This window comes from Sinohyriopsis cumingii, chromosome 7 (genome assembly GCF_028554795.1).
Source record: "Sinohyriopsis cumingii isolate HCF-2022 chromosome 7, ASM2855479v2, whole genome shotgun sequence".
Classification (NCBI taxonomy): domain Eukaryota; kingdom Metazoa; phylum Mollusca; class Bivalvia; order Unionida; family Unionidae; genus Sinohyriopsis; species Sinohyriopsis cumingii.
The window spans coordinates 58,591,709-58,615,865 of NC_142967.1; the positions used below are offsets into that span (position 1 = coordinate 58,591,709).

At 37.5% G+C, this 24,157-nt stretch overlaps 1 protein-coding gene across 1 annotated transcript in view; it reads right to left on the minus strand.

Moving 5' to 3' along the window:
- The window catches only part of LOC149795333 (uncharacterized), a 56,992-nt gene continuing 32,835 nt past the window's right edge, over positions 1 to 24,157 (minus strand). The window contains exons 7-11 of the mRNA XM_089965102.1: positions 22,062 to 22,119; positions 13,674 to 13,806; positions 7,991 to 8,196; positions 7,020 to 7,129; positions 1 to 4,176 (exon numbers count right to left, since the gene is read on the minus strand). Coding sequence (XP_089821228.1) covers positions 2,430 to 4,176; positions 7,020 to 7,129; positions 7,991 to 8,196; positions 13,674 to 13,806; positions 22,062 to 22,119 — 2,254 coding nt within the window. The 3' untranslated portion in view covers positions 1 to 2,429. The remainder of the gene's footprint in view (positions 4,177 to 7,019; positions 7,130 to 7,990; positions 8,197 to 13,673; positions 13,807 to 22,061; positions 22,120 to 24,157) is intronic.

The window sequence follows — 24,157 nt, forward strand, 5'->3', positions numbered from 1 at the left end:
TAAGCAAATTATTTCTTTTATTCATAACGTAGTATTCTGCTTTGAATTGTACAGGAGATCATGGAACAGTTTTTATTTTTTTGTGTGAATAATCACAAAACACTAGAACATGCAGGACTCACGGTACTAATTCAGTTCCCATAGTAAACCCATGCAAACACCACGATATTAAAAATTCAATAACTTAAAATTTTTTGAGTGCTCATGATCAAACTTATATTTATCAGTATAGATGAAACCTGGAAGTCAGCTTCTGTGTGAAGGAAAGGATATGAGCTGCAGCATTTTCTGGACCTGCATGTGTTTGAAACAGGTGCTTTCAATAACGCACCAAAGAGTCCGGTGCTAATTTTAGTAATGAGTGTTCCAAACTCAAGACTGTTAAAGGACTGTAATTCCATCAATAAAACAATGTCTCTATTTTTTTCAATTACAACTAGGATAAGTTCTCAAAGGAGTCTTTTTCCTAAAACATAACAATATTAACCAATCCTGGTCAGCCAAACCCATATATACTATATTTTAAGTTCACCCATTTCCAGGCAGGTTCCCATTTTTCCATATCATTAGTACCATGTGTCCTATATTCACCCTTGATTTTCCTGACAGCCCTAGGAATAGTTCAATACATAAATAAGCAATGTGCATAGTCCTGCTTGTCAAAGATTACATTTGTGAATATTACATTATATTGCAAGTTCCATCTTCACCTAAAGACCAATGGTGCATTTCAGGCAACATTTAAATATTTCAGCTTTATTTAAGAAAATCAGAAAAAATATTAAAATAAAGCTGTCTAATAAAAATCATCTTTTTTAATGTCACCATTTATCGCTCTTCAATTTAATACTGAAATATGTTACCAGCCTTGTCATATTATGTAATTAATGAGTAAAAGGTCAAGGTGACCATCTAATGTACATGTATTATTACAGAAAAAGAGATTAAATAAAAAAAATTACATAACATTCCCCCCAGAAGACATATAATTTAAAGTAAAGTGGACATAAGTCCATTAAAATACAAAATATGAACTTTCAAAACATTCACTGAAAGAAATTAGTGGGATGAAAAGTCATGAGAGGTCATCACCATTACGCATGGTGGAAGAGACTGAAGTGATCATATCTGAAGCATTATGTTTCAAAACACAACTAGGAAATACCATACTGCTTAATGTAATTACTCTATAAATGGTAAATTGTATACATTTTATATATGCATTGCTTAGATATAAACCAAAGTGCTAAATACTCCACCTAACATAGTCAAATCTACACACTGTTCCCCCTCCTCCCTTCTTGGCAACAGTTGATATATCTGAATATGCATTTAACATCCCACTGAAAGTCACTGTGGTTTACAAAAGGTATTAAATTTGCTTGTTATCCACAAATAGAACCATATGATTGCATTTATAGTAAAGTTAATTGCACTTGCATATGTGGAGTCACTGTATTGCTGTGGCGGTCTACAGGACTCGGGGTACTATTTCAGTTCCCATAGTAAACCTATGCAAACACCACCATATTAAAAATTCAATAACTGAGAATTTTTGAGTGCTCATGATCAAACCTATATTTATCAATATAGATGAAACCTGGATTTCAGCTTCTGTGTTGAGGAAAGGATATGAGCCGCAGCATTTATTGAATTTTTAGTATCATGTTTATATTTCAATAAAGTGCAGAGGATATGATGGATTTAAGTACATGTAATACAAGATGGACTGGAATAAGATGGCACAGAATTTCATTAGCTATGTCTATAAGATTCCATGATAGGCGTAATTTGGACTAAAACAGTGCCCTCAAGTCTGTCATTTTGCCTAACCATACCCAAAAGTTTCACATCCCCACCCACCCCCATGCAATGCATTAGCAGAGTAATATGTAGACTTTTGTATCAATTTTACCCTCTAAGAAAATGATGGAAAGAGATGTTTTATGCCCTGAAATCAATTCTGGGGCTAATTTAATCATCATAAATGTTATATATTGCATTTCTCTCAGCAGAAGTCCCACCAAAAGTTTACACATTATCCTTGGGAATATGAATCAAATTTTGTTGTCCAACTGAAAGCGAATTATAGCTAGGTGGATGTATCCCAGTCTATTACTAATAAAATGAATGATTTTATCTAATATTTCATCCCATAAACATATGAAAAGATTACTTCTGCTACTGAAACAATTACTGATTTTTGGAAGTTGCTTAACTATTTTATACAAGAACTGTTGTGAAGCGAAATAAGGAGAGCATCACAATATTTTTTAAAAGCTGTAATATTATTTCATCTGTATTTTAATCATCTGACTTGAAAATATTCTAAAGAAGAAGTTAAAAGTGATAATTTCTGAACATTATACAATTTTAACATTCTACACTATCATCTCAGCCAGCTTCACTCTATTCTGGCTGGGGAGAGGTCATTTTGCACCAACATTAGAGTCCAGCATAGACCCTGCATTAGAATCTGATATATCCTCTAACAACTCGCTCACACAGTACTCAACATTACCATTGTTTAGTGTCAAGGTCAAAGCTGCCCTTGACCTTGGAACATGTGGAAGAATGGATAAGATCATATTTATCTTTTCTTCCTTCTCTCTATCACAGGTAGCATGTTTAAAATGTAAACCTAAATCTGATCCCTTATATTCTTCTTGAAAATCTAATACATTTGTGTCTGTATCTCCTCTTCTTCCAGAATCTAAAAGAGCTGTATAATTTTTTGTCTGCAGTCTAGTTGCCTTTTGGGACAAATCCAGAAACTGAAGTTCTGGTGAATCTGCATGCTTGGGAGACAGATCAGAATCTGTCTTACAAAATCCAATTATATCTGGTAGACTATCTGAGTTTGAATAAGGTGTACTTGGTGAATTTTGCACCACCCTATTAGCACTTTTAATATCAGTAGGACTGAAATCTTTGGAACAACCTATATACAAGTTAGGGTCAATACCAGCATTTTCAGGTTTCCTGACAGATACTGTCTGGGACATTTCAAAACCTGGGGAAGTTGGTTCAAGATTTGTGTCTTTGCTTTTCTCCATATTTTGACCTTTTGATTTTGGACTATCTTTCTTTTTCAGAGTTTTCATTTTGTATAATTTGGCACTCATTAATCTGTGTCTTTTTAATGGGGAGGTAACTTCTGATGGGGAAGCAACCTCTGTGTAACAAGGACTTGCTGTTAAGTTTAATTTGACTGTTGTAGGATTTGGTGGCTGAATGGTTGATTTAGTGACATCGTGATACAAATCCTGACCAATACTATCTGTAAGTACTGAGTAAGAGGTAAAGGTATCCTCTTCTGTTTCACAATGCTTCTTTTTTGTCAAACTAGTGCAAATTTTCTTTGAGCTATAGCTTATGTTAGCTATATTTCTCTCTATAATATCTTCATTATATTCTACCTTATTTTCATTCATGCATCTTTTACAACTATTTAATGAAATGCTGTATCTTGTTTCAGATTGATCCTTTTGGCCTTTATCTTCATCCTTGTTGAGAGATTTAGACACAGTAGTATTTTGGGTGCACAAGATGGCACGTCCTGTATCTATCATTTTCTCAACACTCATTTTTGGCCAATAGGCATGAGAAGCAAGGTCAGGTTTATTACTTCTATAAGGTCCAGGTTGAATAAAAAGTCCTGAAACACACGTGCAATGATACTGGGCAAAGGGCTGAACAGAAGTTACCTCCCCTCCAGAGACAGGAGTTGTATCGCTTTCATCATCTGAGGCTGAAGAAATGTCTCTTTTTCCAATAAAATCTTCACTGTGATCCCTCCTCTTCCATTCAAACTCCTTCCTAAAGGATGAGCATCTTTGAAAAGAATTGTTTGAATCTACATTTCCAAATCTGTTTTGTTCAACGAGTGACAGCATTACAGCTTTTTTCAGCTCTGTATCAGATTCATTTTCACTCTCCAAAGCATCTGAACAAGGTAACTGAGTAAACTGGTTTCTCCCTGATCCATTTTGTGTACCACTGATGTAACTGTTTCTGGCATCATCTGCATCATTCTGATTCTTTATATCTTCCATTTCATCATCATCAGTGTCATCCAGAACTTCAACTGCATTTGAGTTGGCATTACCTATGACAAAACACTCTGCTTGAACAGATTTCCATCCCAACAGGACATCAAAATCTCCTTTCTGCATGCTGTATAATAAAAAGATATATATATTAAAATATGAACTGAGTATCACCATCACACATATTAACAAGACTTGACTGTATGTCTAAATTGTCAAAATAACAAGGAAATCTTTAGACATGTTTGACTTGACTTAATTTTGTTTCTTTTCTGCTTTTGTCTTTCTGAAAAAAAGTCTGAAATCTCTACAATCTTATTACAAACATGTGCTATATACAATGACAGCTTAGTAAGAGAAATCAATGAAATGGTGTATTGTAATTTTTGCCAGATAATCTATGGGTATGGCTCATGTGCCAGATATGCTTGTGGGTATGGCTTATGTTCCAGATACAGTCAATACTTATTAGTTTCAAAAATCTACAAGCAGTACATTTTTAGAAACAACCAGTATTTTCCAGAGCTGTGACCATTTAATTATTATCATAATAAAAAAATTCTTAGAAGTTGCATCGACTGAGATGAATTAAATTCATTTATTTCTAATAAAAAAGAAAATCAAGACCTTCAGCTGTATGTGAAACAACCAACATGTGAACACTGTTTTACACCTGACAAAAACACACCTGCTCATCTGCCAAAGCAGCATGGTCATGTGAATTCTTTGACACTGTGAGCACATATCTGTGAGCTACCACTATGGTCAATACATTTTTTATTCTTAAAAAAGATTGTTAAAAGTGGCTCATGGTTGAGCAACCCAAAATTAAATTACTTAACAGATAGCTAGGTAAATACAAACAAATGTATCAGGAAAATAATGTGGTTTCATTTAATTTCATGGTTTTGTTTTTAAAATAAACCAAAATCAAAGGCACATTTTTAGACATGTAACAACATACATTTGCTTGTCAAAGTTTTCATATTTGTATGTATTTGATTTCAAGGATTAACTTCTACATTATCTTCTACAAAGATCCAAAATAAAGAATACAAAATAACAGAAATATGCCAATAACAAAAAAAATTGGTTCCTTCAAAGGTTACAACAATACTACCACCCGTATGAACAAAAATGCTGAGCTTCATCATGTACATTGTCTTTTTGTCAGAGTGCTTGACATCAATGAGAGTTTATGCAACCAACAACACAAAGCTAATCCATTACTAAAGCACATGTGCATGATCTCTTACTTAAAACACCATCAGTACTGTCTGAAGACCATGATGTTAACTTAGTGGCTTAAGAGCGCTAAAATTCAACTTACCATATGTACTCGCTTATAAGCCAATGTGTTGTTTTTACTGAAAATTTGATTCATGCAGAGAAGGGGTTGAGATGCAAAAATTTGATGCATAGAGGTAATGCTTGTAGTATTTACAAATACTGTCAATTCAAATATTTTTATGTTTTCTTGCCATTATTCACATTCAGAAATGCATATATGGTATGCACTGTGTTTATTTGTTTCATGAAAGTATTCATTATGCAACGCTGCTACCTAGTTATTTGGATTTTAATTAACTGAAAATATTACAGGCAAATTAAATATTACCCATCACAAAATGAAGCATCCATCAATGTTGTTTAACATGGGTGTTTACTAGTAAGTATTTTGCTTACATTTTCATGCCAGTCCAAACAACATGTATTTGTATTATATTTTGTGTTTTGCAGTACAAGTATTATTTGCAATTTTTTTATTTTCCTTTTCTAAAATATGAATCCAGTTCCCAAATGATCTTTTTCAAGCTATCTGCCAGTGAATGTGGGATGATAAGCTGCTGTCATGTAAAGGCAGAACTCACTTTGTTTTCAAGTCAACAATCCTTTTGATTGAGCCATGAATTTGATACTTGTTGAGTGCAAAGCAGAGTAATACAATTTCCTCCGTGTGTTTTGAATATTATCCCCTGATGTGTAAAGGCAGCACCCCCTTTGATTGAGCCACAAATTTTAATTTGCCAGTAACTGAGTATGGTTATTAGAACTCAATTTGATCCTGCCACACAACTGACACATGTTCAGTTGCATCCTTTAATAGATTTCACAGACTGTATGATCAAATTGATACTCAGAGCAAGCAAGCTCATTCTTTTGTTATGTGTTATCTATACTGTGTTAGTGTTTGCATTTGCACCCACATAACACAGCAGAGATGAGGAATCAGAGTCTAACAATATTTACAACAAACAGATGATGATGGAGGATTTCAGAATTTTATTTGGTCACTCAACTAATGCGGATCAATTCTTAGGCTTTGTACCTGATGACATTAGAGAGTGACATTTACAGAATGCAAAAAATCATAAAGTGTGGACTTGACTTTCTTTGCTTATTTCTAAGACACATAATTAAAATCTTACAGGCTACAATTTTTATACCAGTATGTGACCTATAACAGAATTCATGGATTTATTTCATGAAAGGATTTAAAATCTCAAGCATTAGGGATTTCTATGAATCAAGCTGATTTTATGACATCAAGCTGGACACAATGTTAGTTGGTAATTTATTTTTGACATACCACTGATTAATATAATTTTATTTTACTGTTTCTCATGTCTCTATCCTAATTATCTCACTATATCAATTTAGGCAGAGTGGAAATTACATCTACTGTATACCATACACATGTGTGTACTAAAATATTATAAAATGCCTTAAAATTCTTTTCTAGAGTTAAAATATTAAAAAAACACATAAAAGCCAATATTTTAGCACTAGATTACAGAAAAAATGAAGTTGATTTATCAAATAGCTAGTAATGTTTCAGTAAGAAAATGGATGAGGGACTCCTTAATCACATGTGGCTAATTTTTCATCAGGTCTTTATATTCACAGTTCAGAGCAATAAAGTCCACAAAAATTGGTACTCATTAAAGTCAGTGCAACCACAGTAACTACCTGTTAATGAGATCTGAAGTAAGAGACGCCAGGAAGACGACTGTATCTTCAATCCCTGTTGTCTCCTGCACATCCAAGTCAGGGTGGAGCTTGAGATCTTTTATTGCACACTGCATTGTAAAGTGAGAGATTTCAGCTTACAATGGAACTTGTTGTTTAATTCAAGTATATTTATTTGCATTCATTAAAAATAACTTATTTCAAAACTTTTATATTCATAACAAACAAGAGGCATCAGTGGGGGCCTGAACTCTCTCCCCCCTGAATGACATCCAAATAAAACCCAAACAAACAGCATTTGGCCAAGGTGCTTTCTGACATTTAAAATATATATTAGCCCTACTGGGCATAAACCAGAAGAGCTTATGTGATGACCTGTCACCTGTGGTACATCTGTCTATTAACAAGTTTTTTTATCACTCCTTTTAAAAAGTGTCCATCTTGAAAACCTTTCTTCAGTCAGTGGCCTTGACCCAAAAATCAAAAGTCTTCTTTGCACCAAGTGCAAGTCATCCACATCATTTGGCAACTGTAGATGGCAGAGACATCATTGTGCAGAAACAAAATAGTAACAACCAGATGGACAGACAACAACATAAGACAGGCATACAGAAAGAATAAGCTGCCCAAAGACAGTGCACGAAAACTGGCCTAAAGGCAAAACTTAACTTGTTGGATAGACGTAAAGATGTACATGTCTATTTATATATGGACAAGGGTTATATTATATGCAAATATTTTAGTCTGGATTAAAAGAAACTGACTGTAAATCATTACCTTTTTAAAAAAAATATCAAGTTTAAAAAAAACAATACAATAACAAAAGTTTCATAATTTAACCTGTATAGCAACATAATTTTAAAATAATCTGTTATGTCACTGACCTAATCACTAACATTGTATGCAATATATGTGCTTCATTTATTAAATTTGATAAATTTAGTGATACGTGAGTATTGTATTCTCAGTACCTTGACCTGGATGAGGGTGGGGTTACCACAGCGTCCCACCCCCTTACACCCATCTGCACATCGTACTACATACTGGTCAGGTTGACCCTCCAAAAGGTAATGTAACTGACATGGCACACCTGTCTTCAGGAACTCTTTCTTCCAAGCCACCATCTTGTTTACTTGAGACCAAAATCGTCCATCTTTTAGGGTTCTTGCCACATCATCTTCAATAAAAAATGAGCATGTAACTCTGGCAATTTTTTTGTCCCATGTCCAAATATCTTGAGCCTGTACACCCTCCTTATCTCAACTATACCATCACAAAAAAGAAACAGACTAATATGGCTACAATGCCCAAAGTAAAAAAGGTAACACAACTAAGATGACAATGAATATCTTTCTTAAAACAATTTATCATGCAATAAAAACATCCATGTTTGTTATAGTTGGCTGAGATGCAATCTGAAGATTTTGATAGCTGTTTGAGCAACATATTTTCAAGGTTAAAGTGACCCCTAAGGCGAAGATGATTTAATTTATTTTAAGGCTGAAAAAGTGACTAAATTTGTGCATTAAGTACTACTATTTCATGTGTCCCTCTAAAATGGTGCCCCTCAGGTTGGAGGGGGACACTGTCCTCTGCCCTTGGGATCCTATGTGCAGAACTGATACAATGAAATTAGTAGACCATGTATAAAGTTAAAATCACAACTAAGTTTGATCCATGTTTACAGCTGATGCAAACGTTTGGTTCACTTAGATTAAATCTGTAAGTCTTAAGATTTTCACAGAAATTTCAAATACAGCATGAACCATTAGTGTAACCATACAACAAAAATATCCTGCACATATGATGCAATTCTTTGAAATTTTGTAACTGAATGTTTGAAATCCAACCTTTGTTTTAAAAAAAAAATCAAACCAAAACTTGCTTCAATTCACAAGTCCATCATTCCTCGTCGTATATAACCGATATAATTGCTGTTAAGATGATGATTCATTTCAATAAAACCAAAATGCTCCCCAAATTTGGATGAAAGAAGAACAAAAAAAAATAAAAGACCATTTTCTCAAGTAAAATTAGACAGCAAAGTAAAATCTGAACAAATATGTAAGCAAATACTTATTAACAACTATGAGCAACTTTTTAAAATTTCACATATTTATGTGTTCCTTCCTCCATGGTTTGTATTATGTTCAATTTTTAACTTAGTTAAATTGTTTGTCAAATAACTGACCAATCAGGTGGTTAAAGCATCCACCTCAGATGCGGGAGGTTGCAGATTCAAATCCACAGTGGTTAGAGCATCCCCACATATGTGGGAGGTTGTGGGTTCAAACCCTGGCTGAGTCATACTAAAGACTTATAAAAAAATTATATTAACATCTTCCCTGCTATGTGATCAGCATTAAGAGGTTATTGTTATTGTCTTGAATGGTCAGCCTGGTGTCAGGATAGTGTGACTGGGTGGGACATCATGCTACATGCCTGTGCCATGATGCCCCAGTGATAGACTATAAACTGCCACACTGCAGACAATACCAATATGACTGAATTTTTTTTAAAGCTACATTAAAAATCCAATCACACACACACACACACCTGGCAAATAACTATTTAAATCCTGTTTATCATTCTTTCTATCTTTACAAGGAAGATACCTCTCGTCAACCCTGCTAAATTATAAAGATTTTCCATAACTTACCTATTTTTGGGGAGTCTTTCTTGTGTATTTCATTCTAGCTTTCCTACTTACAAAGACAGGCAGAAAACCAGTCTGCTTTTGTAACTCTAAATCATCTAAAGACTTACTGCTGGATTGGAGAACATGTAAAATCCACTTCCATGAGGAGGATCAAGAATTATTAAAACTGATCCTAATACATTCAAGGGGAAGTATGCATTGGTAAGCTAAAGACAACAATTTGACTACAAATATCAAGTGAACAATAATGAAGCAGAATACACTGACTAGATCATTTTGATTGTTCAAGATTTTTTAAATAAACTTTGACGATTTTTGTTTACATCACCTGTTGCTCTCATTGTCCTTGCATCAAAACAAATCCAATGTTCACTATTGCACTTTTTGATAAGAGTCTCTAGAAATACTAGAAATATGTACTCATCAGTGTCAAATGTCAAGAATTTTATAACAAGGTCAATGAATAACTCACTGACAATTGCTTCCATAAATTGCCACGGGTTAGGGGACCCAAAAAATGATGGGAGACGTATATTAGATCATCTTTGAGTTTTGGATGTATTTTCAATTCTTTTACATCCAATTTAAGGGGATTTTTTGTTCTAGGGTTTAATGCCATTTTTCAGCACTAGATAGGCTATACATGGCGGCCAGTATAACTGGTGGAGGAAGAACCCTGGAAAACCCAGGGAAGAACCACCGACCCACGAGAAGCTACTGGCAGGCTTTCCCACGTACCCATGCTAGCCGAGCCTTGGACTCGAACCCACGCAGACAGAGGTGAGATGGCAGTGATCCGGAACGGTGAGCGCTTTAGACCACTCGGCCACTCGGGGCAATTTAAGGGGAGAAGATATTTTATAAAATAATAACTTTCAGTTTACCATAGAGTAAAATTAGATCAAAATGGTAACCCAATAGTTTTAGATATTCAACTCAAAATACAGGTTTCGACTTAAAAACATTTATGGTCATAATCATTGGTTAGATTTCATCCTAGTTACAGAAATTCTTTTCATAATGATAAATGATGCCTGTATATAACCAGGATATAAAAGTGACCATTCTTCAAACCAACTAACTCTTTATTTTTTTTAAAAACATCTGGAAAGGTATCAATTCTCTGTTAAAAGATTTTGAATTTGTTAAGGACTTTAAGTTCAAGAGTGCTAGAACAAATATATGTCTCCCCACATCAAATTCCATCTTGGAACCAACTACAGCTTCTTAGATTTAATTCTCCATAAATGATCAATTATTTTTGGAAATGCTTTTGTTAGAAATAAGAGGCAAAAATATTTCTTGTACTATTTATAAACAACAGGAAGATCAAATTATAGATGAGATTGCTATTTTACAAGAGGAAAACTATAAATAAACTACATGAATTAAAAATGAAAAGAGCCAGTTAGTGAAAAGCTGTGCAAAATAATGGAAGCAATCAAAGATAGACCTAGGGCAAATTGGATTGAAGATGGGGAAAAGGTTTTAAAATATATCCATAATTTGGAAAACAAAAGCTATTTGAAGCCAAATTTAGCTAAACAAGATGAAACAGCTAAGTAAATGAGCTAGAAATTGTAACAGAAACTAAATTATACCAAAAAAAAAATTATATTCCTATCACCATGTATATACAGTTGATATTGAGGCTCCATTGAACTTTGTCAACACCCCTTAAATGGATAACATACAAAATAAATCAATGAATGGCTCAATTACACTAACAGAAGCCTAATAATAAACATCCAGAATCAGATGGATCAAGTTCATTGGTATTTTTAAACAATTACAAAGGTGTTAATATAGTCGATTGTTAAAGTACTATTTGTCTTTTAATTTATTATTTTCTTTAAATTATATTTTAGGAGATTGGTGGTAACAGAAAATAGATCATTTAAATGATAACCAAATGAAATATTATCAAATAAGTGAAGAAAATAGTGTATATGTGTGTCTTTTGGGTTTTTAAAGTAGCTTTAATAATTTATAGCCATACTGCTACAATGTCTGCTGTGTGGCAGTTTATAGTGACGTCTAGCACTGGGACATCATTCCCCAGACATGTAGCATGATGTCCCACCCAGTCACATACATGTGTATGAGTGTCTGTTTACATGTATTAAAGACCACTCCAGTGGCCGATGGTTAGAGCATCCATCTCGGATGCGGGAGGTCGCTGGTCTTTGTTTCTAGACTACATTTAAATAAATCAGACAGTAATTGTTCATATTTCCTGTGTGATAATTTATCATGAATAAGGATCTTCAGTTTGTGGAAATGAGTGTCCTGAATAATGTATTTTTACATGATTTATTAGTGATATTTTTTATGTAAATGTTTACTCTAGTGTTTATGAATGCATATTCAAAGACTTATATGGAAATAAAGTTGATGTATAGAAGTAAGGAACATGAAAGTGTTTGTGGCTTATCTCGTTTTAGTATTTCTCGTTTCAGGCATATGTTGAGCAAGTACCTATAATCGTTAACTTAATGGCAGGCATGTAGTGACACACAGTAGACAGGGGGAGGTAACTAAGAAGAACTGGAAACATCTATAGTAAGCCAGGAGGGCAGATAAAAGGAGGAGGTCCTACATACTCTTATCTTGGAGTTGAGCCTGTCTCTGGTCTACTGATATATGTACAGCAGCTTAGGGTCATGTGTGATAGGGTTAACAGGGGGAATCAGCATGCTTCTAAACAGTGGGTGCTTTGTTTGAACCCATAGTGGGTTCCATTTCAGGCAATGGGCAGCTGCAACAAGCTTAAAATAGAATGAAGGTCAGAAAGGTCTTTCTCGGACCTATATCTTCCCTTCCAAGATGGCAAATATATCTGAAAAATATGGAATAGTAGCTGCAATTGTGATCAGAACTCTCCAAAAAGCCAAAGATGAAGTTTTTTACTTGTGATACGGAACTTTTAAATGAGAGGTGAGTTTGCACTCACACAACTTGAAGAAAGCACATTCTTAAGTAAATTATGTTTCTCCAAGAATACTTACCCAATGACATAAGGAATATTAGCCTGCTACCTGCAAATCCCGCCCTACTAAAAGATGAAAATTTTCTTTTCCTATTTCAAAAGACAAAGGGCAAGAACTCTTGTCATTTTCACTCATAGGCTTGAATTACAATGGGTTTCCTTACCCAAGTAATTCTGCCTACCTCTTGTTCAGAGCAATGTATCTTTCAGACAATTGCCTGTGGCTTTGCACACACTTCAGCAACTCTGGTTCAGAAAGAAAACCTGTTTGGCTGTTTTGGCAGGACAGAAGAAGGCAGGATTGCTCTCTGAATCTTTTGGCAGGGTTACTAATATTAACACTTTATCTTTTTGAGAACAAATGTAAAAAAATTGGAAGAACACCACAGGACATGTACATGATCGATCAACAGCAACAGATAAGAAGTATTCATATATTTAAAATAGCTTATATATTAACAAATATTTACAATCAAAAACATTTAGTGTATAAAACAGACTCAGACCAGTCAAATTCAGCTGCAGCTTAGTTGTGTCTCAGGTGACTGTTAATTAAATTAAAACTGTAGGTAGTAAGTGATGATAACTAACAAAAGTGTTCCCATTAACTTTCATTACAATTAATTTATTTTGCAATCTTTTTTATATCACATGGCAGAAATGTGAGAAGAGAAGATCATATAACAGTGCACTATTTCCTCAGCCACGAGGACAACTTAGACAAGTGAGTGAAAAATATACTTGTGCAGCCCTGATTTCTCCTCGCAACATACAAATCTGACAAATAACAATAGAAAATGTCTTCAGCAGAAATATCAAGCACTTATTTCAAACGTGGTATTAAGAAACCAAAGTGAACGTGAACTCTGTAATCATGTAGGTTTCAACAAACCACAATCTGGAGTTTAATACAGCTATATATTCCTTACGATGACATTACCAGTACGAACTGGATCATGGTAACAAGAATTAAATGCATCAAGGTGCTATGAAGATTAGATCTTACCTGCCCTTTTTCTTTCCACTAGTAAGGGCAGAATCCTCTCTTTTCCATTTGACCTCCAGAGCCAGCTATAATCCCCTGTGGGAAGCCTCTTTGTCTTGTACCTTATTTCTGTCTGATTCAATAGCTCACACAACTGAAAGAGAAATTCTTCAAAATAAGTACAGAAGATGACAATTTGATAAGTTGACATTTGTGCAGCCAAATCACTTTTCTATTGCCTTAAAACATGTACGTTAGTTACTTTTAGTTTTTTTGTTGTAAACCAGTACAGAAGCTTCTTCATTTCATATATCATTCCCTTCTCACACAGCAGATGATTTTATGCAATACTTCCTTCCTTATTAGCCTTGTGAAAATCTTATTCTGTGCTTTTTTTTTTATACATTTGTGCAACAAACTTTTTTATAAAGATTTCTGCAAGACTTTCCATTCTTATGGAAATATCTTCTATGTCAGATTCTTTGTACATTTGAAGTAGCATGAACTAATCTTCACCCTACTCAGTCAAAAATTAAATTAGGTATGACAAAATTACAAAAGAAATGAGTTTTCAGCCTGGTGATAAATGACTCTCTAACCTGTACCTCAAAATCCTCGTTGGGATAAATTTTGTATGAAATAAATAACTTGCTGACTATAGTTAAATTGGTGACTTCACTTCTCACTGTTACACATTTTAAGACCTAGAGTTGTAACAATATATACTCACATATACACTAAAAACCAAAGTCAAGAGCTTTTACCTTAACTCACTGCCAGACCAGCAAAAAGTCTGGTATCATTCAAGGCATTCTTCAGATATACCCATTTATCTTAGGACAAATTAGATTTTCTTCCTATAAGATACAATAATAGAAATGAATGTCCACAATGGTTTCAAAAGATTTTATCATCATCTTCTCCATATCAATGGTTCTATAAATCTCTGCGGGACTTGAAAAAGCAAACCAGAAGGTAGCCCCAGAAAACTTGGTCTCTATCAGCTGATACTCAACTCAACCTGGCAGGATGTTTTACAGAAATCTTGTCTTGATTAAATCAAGAAAAAGAATCATAATTCACTTAATTCATCAACATAGTTTTGTTAATTCATTTCCTATATAAGACTGCCATTTACATTGTCTTCTTAATCTGCAATATTTGAGTTTGTACAACTATTCAATACCTACATTAATATACCGTCTCAAGATATATTATTTCAATTTCAAATGTAAACTGTATCCACTTAACATATTACACCCAGGAATGTCTTTTCATTTTCACCTAAAATGGCAAGCATGTGTGTCTTAGAGACTTTCATGTCACAGGATGCTTAGGGGTTTAAGAGACACTATTTTGGACTGGTATCTCAGCCACACATAGGCAAAAGCGTGAAAATTGGATTTTTGTTGTGGTGTACTGGGCACAATAATTTGTGTCCTGGATTCACTTCACTCCAAATCTGACACCTACCCTACTTTCTGCAAAGGTTCATTTGTATGCAATTCAGACCAGTCTGATTTACATCTAATGCAGAGAAGTCTAAAATCCAAGCAACAACTCCGGTTCCAAAACCAGCCATTTTTAACCTGAATAAAATTGTGTATCAAAGATCATTTTTTTTACCACTGTGCATTTTAATGCAAATAGAAATTCAAAATTTTTTGTATAATTAAACAATAGATTTTCTCTTTTCAGAATACCACCCCCTTTGCTGTATCATAAATAATGCCCATGTTACAAATCTTGGAAGTAAGGTACTGTTTCATGACTTGTAAATGGGGAAGAAAGTATTATTTACAACTTAGTCATCTAACTTTAAGCTAAATGAAACCACTTGTTATTTTGAATCTCAGTGTAACTGCATGATAATTAAAGATGACGTTATAAATTGGCAATAATAAAACCTAACAAGAATCATCATTATAGATCAAGATTCTGTTTCAGTTTTTTTTTAAACTGCAGTCTAGTACAATAATAATGGCTTCACTGAGGCCAATACCAAATGAATGATCCATATGCAGGACCTCAATTAACAGCCTGAACAAATTTCCCTCAGTATTAAATCTCTGATTTTTTCCCCCTGAAATTGAACTGAATTGTGAAGGAAAAATGTAAACTTCTCTGCGGTCATTAAAATCTCATATCTAAGCATGTAGAAAGCAAATTTTTAGTAAATTATGTTTCTCCGAGAATACTTACCCAATCACATTAACGTTAGGGATATAAGCCTGCTACATCTCGAATCCAGCCCTACTAAAAGACAAAAATTCGTCTTTTCTGTCTATCTCATACAGACCAAAGGGCAATAACTCTTGCCCCTTACCTCCCTTTGCCACCGCCAGGTGTCACTAGTTTTTTTAAGCTGAGCGATATATATTATGCGAGGATGCTCACATAGCGGGGTGGTTGGGAGGGTTTTTAAGTAAAAATGTGATCGGATAAGTATTCTTGGAGAAACATAATTTACAAAAAATCTGCTTTCTCCTTCAAATACGTTCCCCGATCACATTAACGTTAGGAGAATAGGTAATAGCAGGAGGGAATGCTGAGCATCCTACCTCCACCCCGGGTACCTTCTAGGGACTGATGGCTGGATTCCCCATTTGAAAGATAACCCGTTCTCCTAATTTCATCAGCAACACAGCCTAGGGTCCTGTGATATGTGATCACTATATACAGTTAAGAAGATAGTTATTGAAATCTTCTTACCTACCAAATTTCACTGGCGAATCCAGGGAAGCTGATAGGCTGTGCTGATTGTTTTAAATGGGTCTGGTGGTCATCTGGGCTGCCGACACCGGACCTACCTGATTCAAGGTTTGCCTCTGCAAAGCCAAATCTCTGAGATGAAAACTGGAGAAGGTTGACTCCGCATGCCAGCCAACAGCTTCTATTATATCTCGGATCTAAACATTTCGTTTGAATGCAAGGCTCGCTGAGATTGCTCTAATCTCATGAGCTGTAATCTTCATGAGGCAACTCTGATCTTGTGAGACCTCAGAGTACGCTGAGTGTATAACCCACTTCAGCCATGAAGCAAGGGGTTGAGGGGTGATATCCCATTTACCAGCTTTGGCCGGAAGAAAGAGGTGATTACGTCTGTCCCGACACGCCCCTGTGCATTTTAAATAGTGCTTGAGTGCACAAACAGGATCTTGCATGGCTGTTGCTCTTGACTTATCTATGGAAGAGAGCGAGCGAATGACGATTCTTTGATTGCCAATGGATGGTAACCTATTTTTGGCTACAAAGCCTGGTTGCGCAGGAGGACCACTGAACCATCTGATCTGAACTGAAGAAAGTTCAGGTCACTGGAAAGGGCATGTAACTCACTCACCATGCATGCTGAAGCTAAGGCTATCAAGAAACATGTTTTGTATGATAGTAGCTTTAACGAAGTGTGGGCTAAAGGTTCAAATTTGTCTGAATTGAGCCATGTTAAAACCCAGTACAGATTCTATTTTGGAAACAGGGTGAGGAATTTTGGTCGATTGAAATCAGAATTGGCTAAAAGATCTGATAGATCTTTGTTATGCCCAATATCACATCTACCATGATGGCGAAATGTGTCTGATATCATGGAGCGGTAGCCTTTGATAGTAATTAGGGCCAACTGTTTCTCCTCGAAAAGCCAGAGAAAAAAGTCGGCCAGTTGAGGGATTGAGACACTCAAAGGGACGATGTTATTGATATGGCACCAGTCCCTGAAAACACGCCACTTTCCCTCGTAAGCCTTCAGAGTGGAGGGCCTTCTTGCTCTTGAGATTCTCTCCACAATTGAAGGTATAAATTGTTTGTCTCGCAAGGCTGTCCGGACAAGAGCCAAGCGTGAAGAAGAAGACGGTCTGGGCAGGGGTGGAACACCCGTGACCGCGGTTGTTTGAGAAGATTTGGGCTGGTTGGAATCTTCCTGGGTAGATCTATCGCTAGATAGAGTAGATCCGTGACCCAGGACTTGTTCCATCTGAGAGGGGCAATCAGAATCATCCAACAGTTCTGACCCCTTAACCTCTGGATTATTTTCAGTACCAAAACCGTGGGAGGGTAAGCGAATGCCCACAACCCCTCCCAGCTGATTGAAAGAGCGTCCACGGCCCAAGCCCCTGGGTCTAGAACCAGAGAGACGAAGATGGGAAACTTGCGATTCCACCTTGTCGCAAAACGATTGATCATCAGACGCCCCCAAAGTGTGCAAATCCAAAGAAAGACTGATTGATGGAGTGACCATTCCGTGTGAATGACTTGATCTTTCCTGGATAGAGTGTCGGCCAAGACATTGAGTCTGCCGGGAATGTGTCTGATTTGTACGTTGATGTGGAGGTTGTCGCACCAACGTAGAAACTGCCAGATCAGAATGCACAGGGTTGGTGATTTGGTGCCCCCTTGTTTGAGGAGGTAAGTCACCACCAGAGTTGTCTGACATAATGAGGACAGTTTTTCCTGAGAGCTGATCCCTCCAGAAATGAAAGGCATTAATGACAGCCCTCATTTCTAAAAGGTTGATGTGGAGAGGCCTCTCCTCTGGCTCCCACGTGCCACTGACTGTAGCGAAGTCTGGCAACAGGTGGGCACCCCAACTGTAGGTACTGGCGTCGGTACATACCGTTATCTCTGCTTGGGGCATCTCCAGAGTAATCCCCGTGGACAGCCAACCGGGGTTGTGCCACTGACGCAGGAATGATTGTATCTCGGGAATGATCATTATTGCTTGATTGAGAGGACTTGAAAAGGGGCGCCATTGTGCCAGTAACGTCATTTGTAAGGGACGCATAAAAAGATGGCCAAGCGGGATCAAGTCCACCGCTGCATTGAATAATCCGAGGAGTTGCAAGAATTCTCTCGCTGAAATCCACGTCCTGTTGGAAATGAACTCGACGAGTTCGACGATCTGGATTACGCGAGCGCGAGGAAGCCGTAACAGATTCAGATCGGTGAGAAACTCCATACCCAGATGGACAAAACGCTGGGATGGACGGAGATCGGACTTTTTCCAGTTCACGAGAAAGCCTAGATGATCTAAAAGTGCTAAAAGATCGTTTCTGCCTTTGAGCAGAATAGAACTTACCCTGGAGGATGTTGTCCAAGTACACTGCTGTCCCTGTAGATAAAGTCAAGTGGAACAGGGTGACGATGCAATCCATAACCTTGGTAAAAGCCTAAGGGCTGATGTTGAGGCCAAAGGGTAGGACCTGGAACTGATAAACCGCAATGCGGTAAGCAAATTGGAGAAATTTCTGTGACGCGGGGTGGATGGAGACGTGAAAATATGCGTCGGTCATATCTAGACTGACGGCATACTCGTCCTGCTGGATGGAAAGACGGATTGGTCTCACCGTTTCCATCTTGAATTTCGGTGGTAAAATGTATTGGTTGAGGCGACTCAGGTTGATGATCGGCCTCAACTTGCTGTTTGCCTTCTGGAAAAGAAACAGCCTGGAATAAAACCCCGGCGATTGTGGATTTTTCACAATCTCCACCGCCCGTTTTTCTACGAGCGACCATATCTCCTGTTGTAGAAAGGTATCCTTCTCCCGATCGGATGGTATGTCCGTGAAGAGGGGAGAGGAGGACAGGGGAGGGGGTTGGATAAATGAAATCCGAAGCCCCTCCGAAATGACCTGGATCACCCAATCATTCTGAGGAAAAAAGGTGATCCAGTGGTCCTGAAATTCCAGGAGGCGGCCGCCCATAGGTAGGCTGTCCGCGGGTGGTGGGGAGGGTATGTCAACTTTTAGAGTTAGGAGGCTTGAAGACGGAGAAACTTTGTTTCTTACCGCCTCTGTATGGTTGCCTCCTAGCTTGATTAGACTGTTGTCTCCTGGCATTGGGTTGGGATCTATACTGCACATTTGATTGTAAGGATCCCTTGTCCCTGGTCCGCCAATCATCCCTCCGCTGTGGCAGGGGATTTTTTCTAAACGCCTGCGAGGGTTGGGCGGAGAGTTGGAGGGGCAGTTCCTGAGCTACCTGCTTCCGAACTTCTTCAATTTTTCCTCCAAAGAGTAAAGGCGACCCAAACAGAGTCATCCGTAAAGCCAGAGTATGATGGGGCTTGAGCGACGTGGACCACAGACATGTGTCACGTCGTATCAGGTCTAAGTTGGCAGAAGCAGTCAACGCATTAGCCATGGAATGGTGAGCTGCCCTGTTAATAACTCTAGCAATCCGGGCCGTCGCTTCCCAAGTGTGGTCATTGTTGGATTTTTCTGCGAGTCGGAAAATGGCTAATGAAGCCAAGTCTAACACGGAAGACATAGCGACTACGTTTTGGACTAGCTTTGACGTGGCATGGAACACATTTTTGTCCACTTTGTAAAACAGTGGAGCGGACATGTGAACTGCTGCCATATTTTTGTCCAGGGCTGGAAGATCCGTATTGAAGGCATCTGAACAAGTTTTGTACCAGCGACACAAGAACGTCGCTGGTACTTGGCTTTCTGAAAAGAACGCCTTAGCATTCCCGGATCAACTATTCGTCCTGATAGACGATCATTGATCTCCTTAAGTTTTGCCGAATGGGGAAGGAGCCAGAAGGACAGCGTCTCTTCCTCCCCGTCAAGATCTACAGATGCCTTAACTTTGCAGTCTTGAGTGGCAGTAGGAGGTGGAGGGCATTCTGAAGTTGCCAACACCCTATAAATTTCTTCCACTGCCGCCTTGAAGCCAAACTCAGTCTGTTCCATGGTTGGATCTGTGTACGGCTGATTTGCAGAAGTTTCTTCACCCTCACTGTGTGCCGAGTCATGTTCTGGAATAGCTTGCATTTCTGGATAGAGCATACCAGGTGTTATAGATGACACAATTCCGTCATCCTTGACACTGTCACTAACTCTCCCTTGTGGATAAGCCATGAACATATGGACGGATGGCCCTGCCGGCTGGTTTGTCTGGCTTGTGGTCGGCCTGAATGTTGGCGACGGTCCTGCTATCACCGGTACCGGCTGCTCCAATGGCCTGGCTGGACGGACAGATTTCTCACTAAAATCTCCGCCATAGTATTGGTATGTTGCCGGCGGTACAGCTTGACGGACGGATTTATCACTAAGATCCCCGTAAATCATATTTGGTCGGACCGTTTTAGCAATAGGATCCCCATGCTGGGACAGCTTGACGGCCAGTGACATAGAGGTTGTATAATGAAATGGATCCGATAAAAACCCCATGCGTCCTGACTTACAGGCCCGAAGGCCATGCTCGGACATGCGGGGGGACTTACGCCCACTGGGCAGCCTAAAATTGGGGGAACATTCCCCCAAAGAGTCAGAAAAAGCTGTGGAAGCGAGCGAGGGAAATAAGGGTAATACCTGGCCTGATGTCAATAGCTGCGTCGTCGTTTCCTGGACCAAACGACGCATCTGTTCAAAGGTGGACTGTTGTACCCTGTCAACATTATTTTCCTCCATTGCCGCTGATGTTACTGTGGCTGACGGTTGCAAACGACAAACTTTAGGTGGAGGGGGGACCCCAACATCCCCCACAAGACTTGCAATGGAGGCTGTCTTCGGATGTATACTGAGGACATCAATGCTATCTTTCTTCGACTTATTCCGTCTATCCATCCCTTTTGCTGCCTTCTGGACTACATCAGCCCACATTTGCTCTGTCCAAGTATTACACACGCTGCATGGTGCAGATGATGTACACTTGGTACATACAATACAAGAGTCATGGTTGTCTTCTTTTGCTTTGAACTTTTTGCATTTCATGCATTTGGTTGACATTTCTACTGAAACGACACAAGAAAAGAAAACAAAGCACAAATGAGCAATTCAGCATGTTATTAATTCGCTAATACCACAACCATTACTAACGGAGTAAGCTAAATTAGTCAGTGTCGCATTAACTCTTAATTGACAATACGAGTTCAGCGATAGCGTGTGCAACATGGTCTTCAGTAGACGAAATCCGTAAGGGTGACAGAGTCACTAAATTTTGAAAAAATTGTTAAAATAATGTATACAACCTGTAGAAGAATGATTGTCCAACGCAATAAATCCAAATTTAACTTCGGATGGTCCAATTTAATGCTAAGATGGCTTGGATTGTTTGGAGGTATAATGTACGTGTTATCAGTACAAGCGAAGCTTAAAATCTAGTGACACCTGGCGGTGGCAAGGGGAGGTAAGGGGCAAGAGTTACTGCCCTTTGGTCTATATGAGATAGACCGAAAAGAAAAATTTTCGTCTTTTAGTAGGGCTGGATTCGAGAGGTAGCAGGCTTATATCCCTAACATTAATGTGATCGGGGAACGTATCTGAAGGAGAACTTTTGGTACTTTTCCCAGTGACATTTGTCTGGCTAGCTTTGCAGCAGAGGCAAATATTTCCAACAATATCCAAGGAGCATTATTACTATTTTTTAGAAAGAGAAATTTTTATAAACAAAACGTGTTCTCTAAGATCAGACCTGCCCAAGACCCACTCTGTCTCCACCCCACTCGGAAGTATCTACCAACATCACAACACTGAAAGAAAAGCAAATAAGTGTCAATAATGAGGAAAACTTCTCACAGAATGTTCTCTACCTATGAGTGCAGAAAATTAAAACAATTTGTCATTTAAAATTATTTGAAGGTATTGCAGTACAATAAGAGCTGAGTACTGGCAATTCACTGATATGACACATATCACAAATCACAAAGTAACTTCTGATGCAAGTCATGTATTAATGATACACATCTAAAGCTATTCAAACATGTCTACCTCTAAATTATTGTTTTGGATTAAATAAAGTTGTAAGGCCCTGAAATGTTCCATTTACCAAGGTCATAGGAACGCTAGCTGCACCAAGAATTGTGCAGACAGATGTGAAACTAAAACAAAGAAAACAAGCTCAACATAATCCATGTTGTTTACTTCCTGCTGTATGTGACTGATTCATACAGAAAACACACGAACATCGTTTTTCATCAGTAGAATGTTAGTTAGAATTTTAACATTTCTTGTTTAACCAATAAAGTAAAATAAAGAATAAATATCGTCCATGATATTGGTGGGTAATAACACTATCTATACCAGTTTATTGCTATGATTCAGCCATAACAACAATGATGGGTTTAGTCCACATCCATGCAATTCTTATCAAACAGTGATGGGTGTTACGCAGCTTCACCCCAATATTTGAAACATTAGTTTATAACATGTGAAAGCAATGTCAAATAAACTATATTTAAATTTGAGAATATTTATTCCATCAAACACTGAAAAAGGATCTGTGAACTGCATCACTATTAGACCCTTCATTGTAACACACCTTCATTAAAACACAGTTTTTATTATGTGTATTATCATGGAACCTATTCCATAAAGTGGTAGTAAAATTGTATGCATCACTGTCTTCATTATAAGGCAGTCTCACTATTAAACAGTATACTATATGGCTCCCATGGGCAGTGTTATAATGAGGAAGTACTGTATGTATCATGTACTTCACCATAAGGTCATCTCACCATTAGACAGTATACTATATAACTCCCACTGGGGACTCCGAGTGGCAGAGTGGTCTAAAGTGCTCCGTTATGGATCAATGCCATCTCACCTCTATCTGAGTGGGTTCGAGTCTCAGATTCGGCCAATGTGGGTATGTGAGAAAGCTTGCCAGTAGCTTCTCGTGGGTCAGTGGTTATTTCTGGGGATTTTCCCCAGTTCTTTCTCCACCATTAATACTGGCTGCCATGTATAGTGTGCTGAAAAATGGCATTAAACCAAACAACAACTATAACTCCCATGGACAGTGTTATAATGACAGATGTTATGTTTTGGAACGCAATAAGAAAAGAGCGAAGACAACAAGCTTTGTAAAATTTAACAAATAATTTACTTCCCTAAAAAACAACGTTTTATGAATCAAATCCAAAAATAATCCAAGAATTAAAAAGAGGTCCAAGTAATAAAATGTTCTAATGAAACTAAGTTAAAATCCCGATGAAAACCAAAATGGAAGGTGATGATGTATGCTGTGGTCAGTGTCAAAGAAAATAATATCCAGTGTTTGAATTCTTTGTAAATTTCAATAACTGTCCTTGTCCAAGAATTCATTTAGAGTACAAGCATTTCCGGGGAAAAATAATCTCTTTGAATCCAAATAATTTGCAGAAAAATTAATTCAGCTCAAACTGGTCACAACATAAAACACATGGACTTCTCAAGTGTTATGGCAAGAATAACTATTATTTTGCAATACGTTAATATTAAATCTAGCTACAGCGCAAAACATATGCCTGGATGTGGGTCAATCCACTGGAAAAACTGCTACATGGTATTTGTCACCTACTCTGAGTATGGCCTCAATTTCACTTTATGAATCTACTCTAAGAAAGAATATTGTTGTTGTTCTAGGGTTTAATGCCATTTTTCAGCACAAGATAGGCTATACATGGCAGCCAGTATAACTGGCAGAGGAAAAACCCTGGAAAACCCAGGGAAGAACCACCGACCCACGAGAAGCTACTGGCAGGCTTTCCAACATACCCACACTAGTCAAGCCTTGGACTCGAACCCACG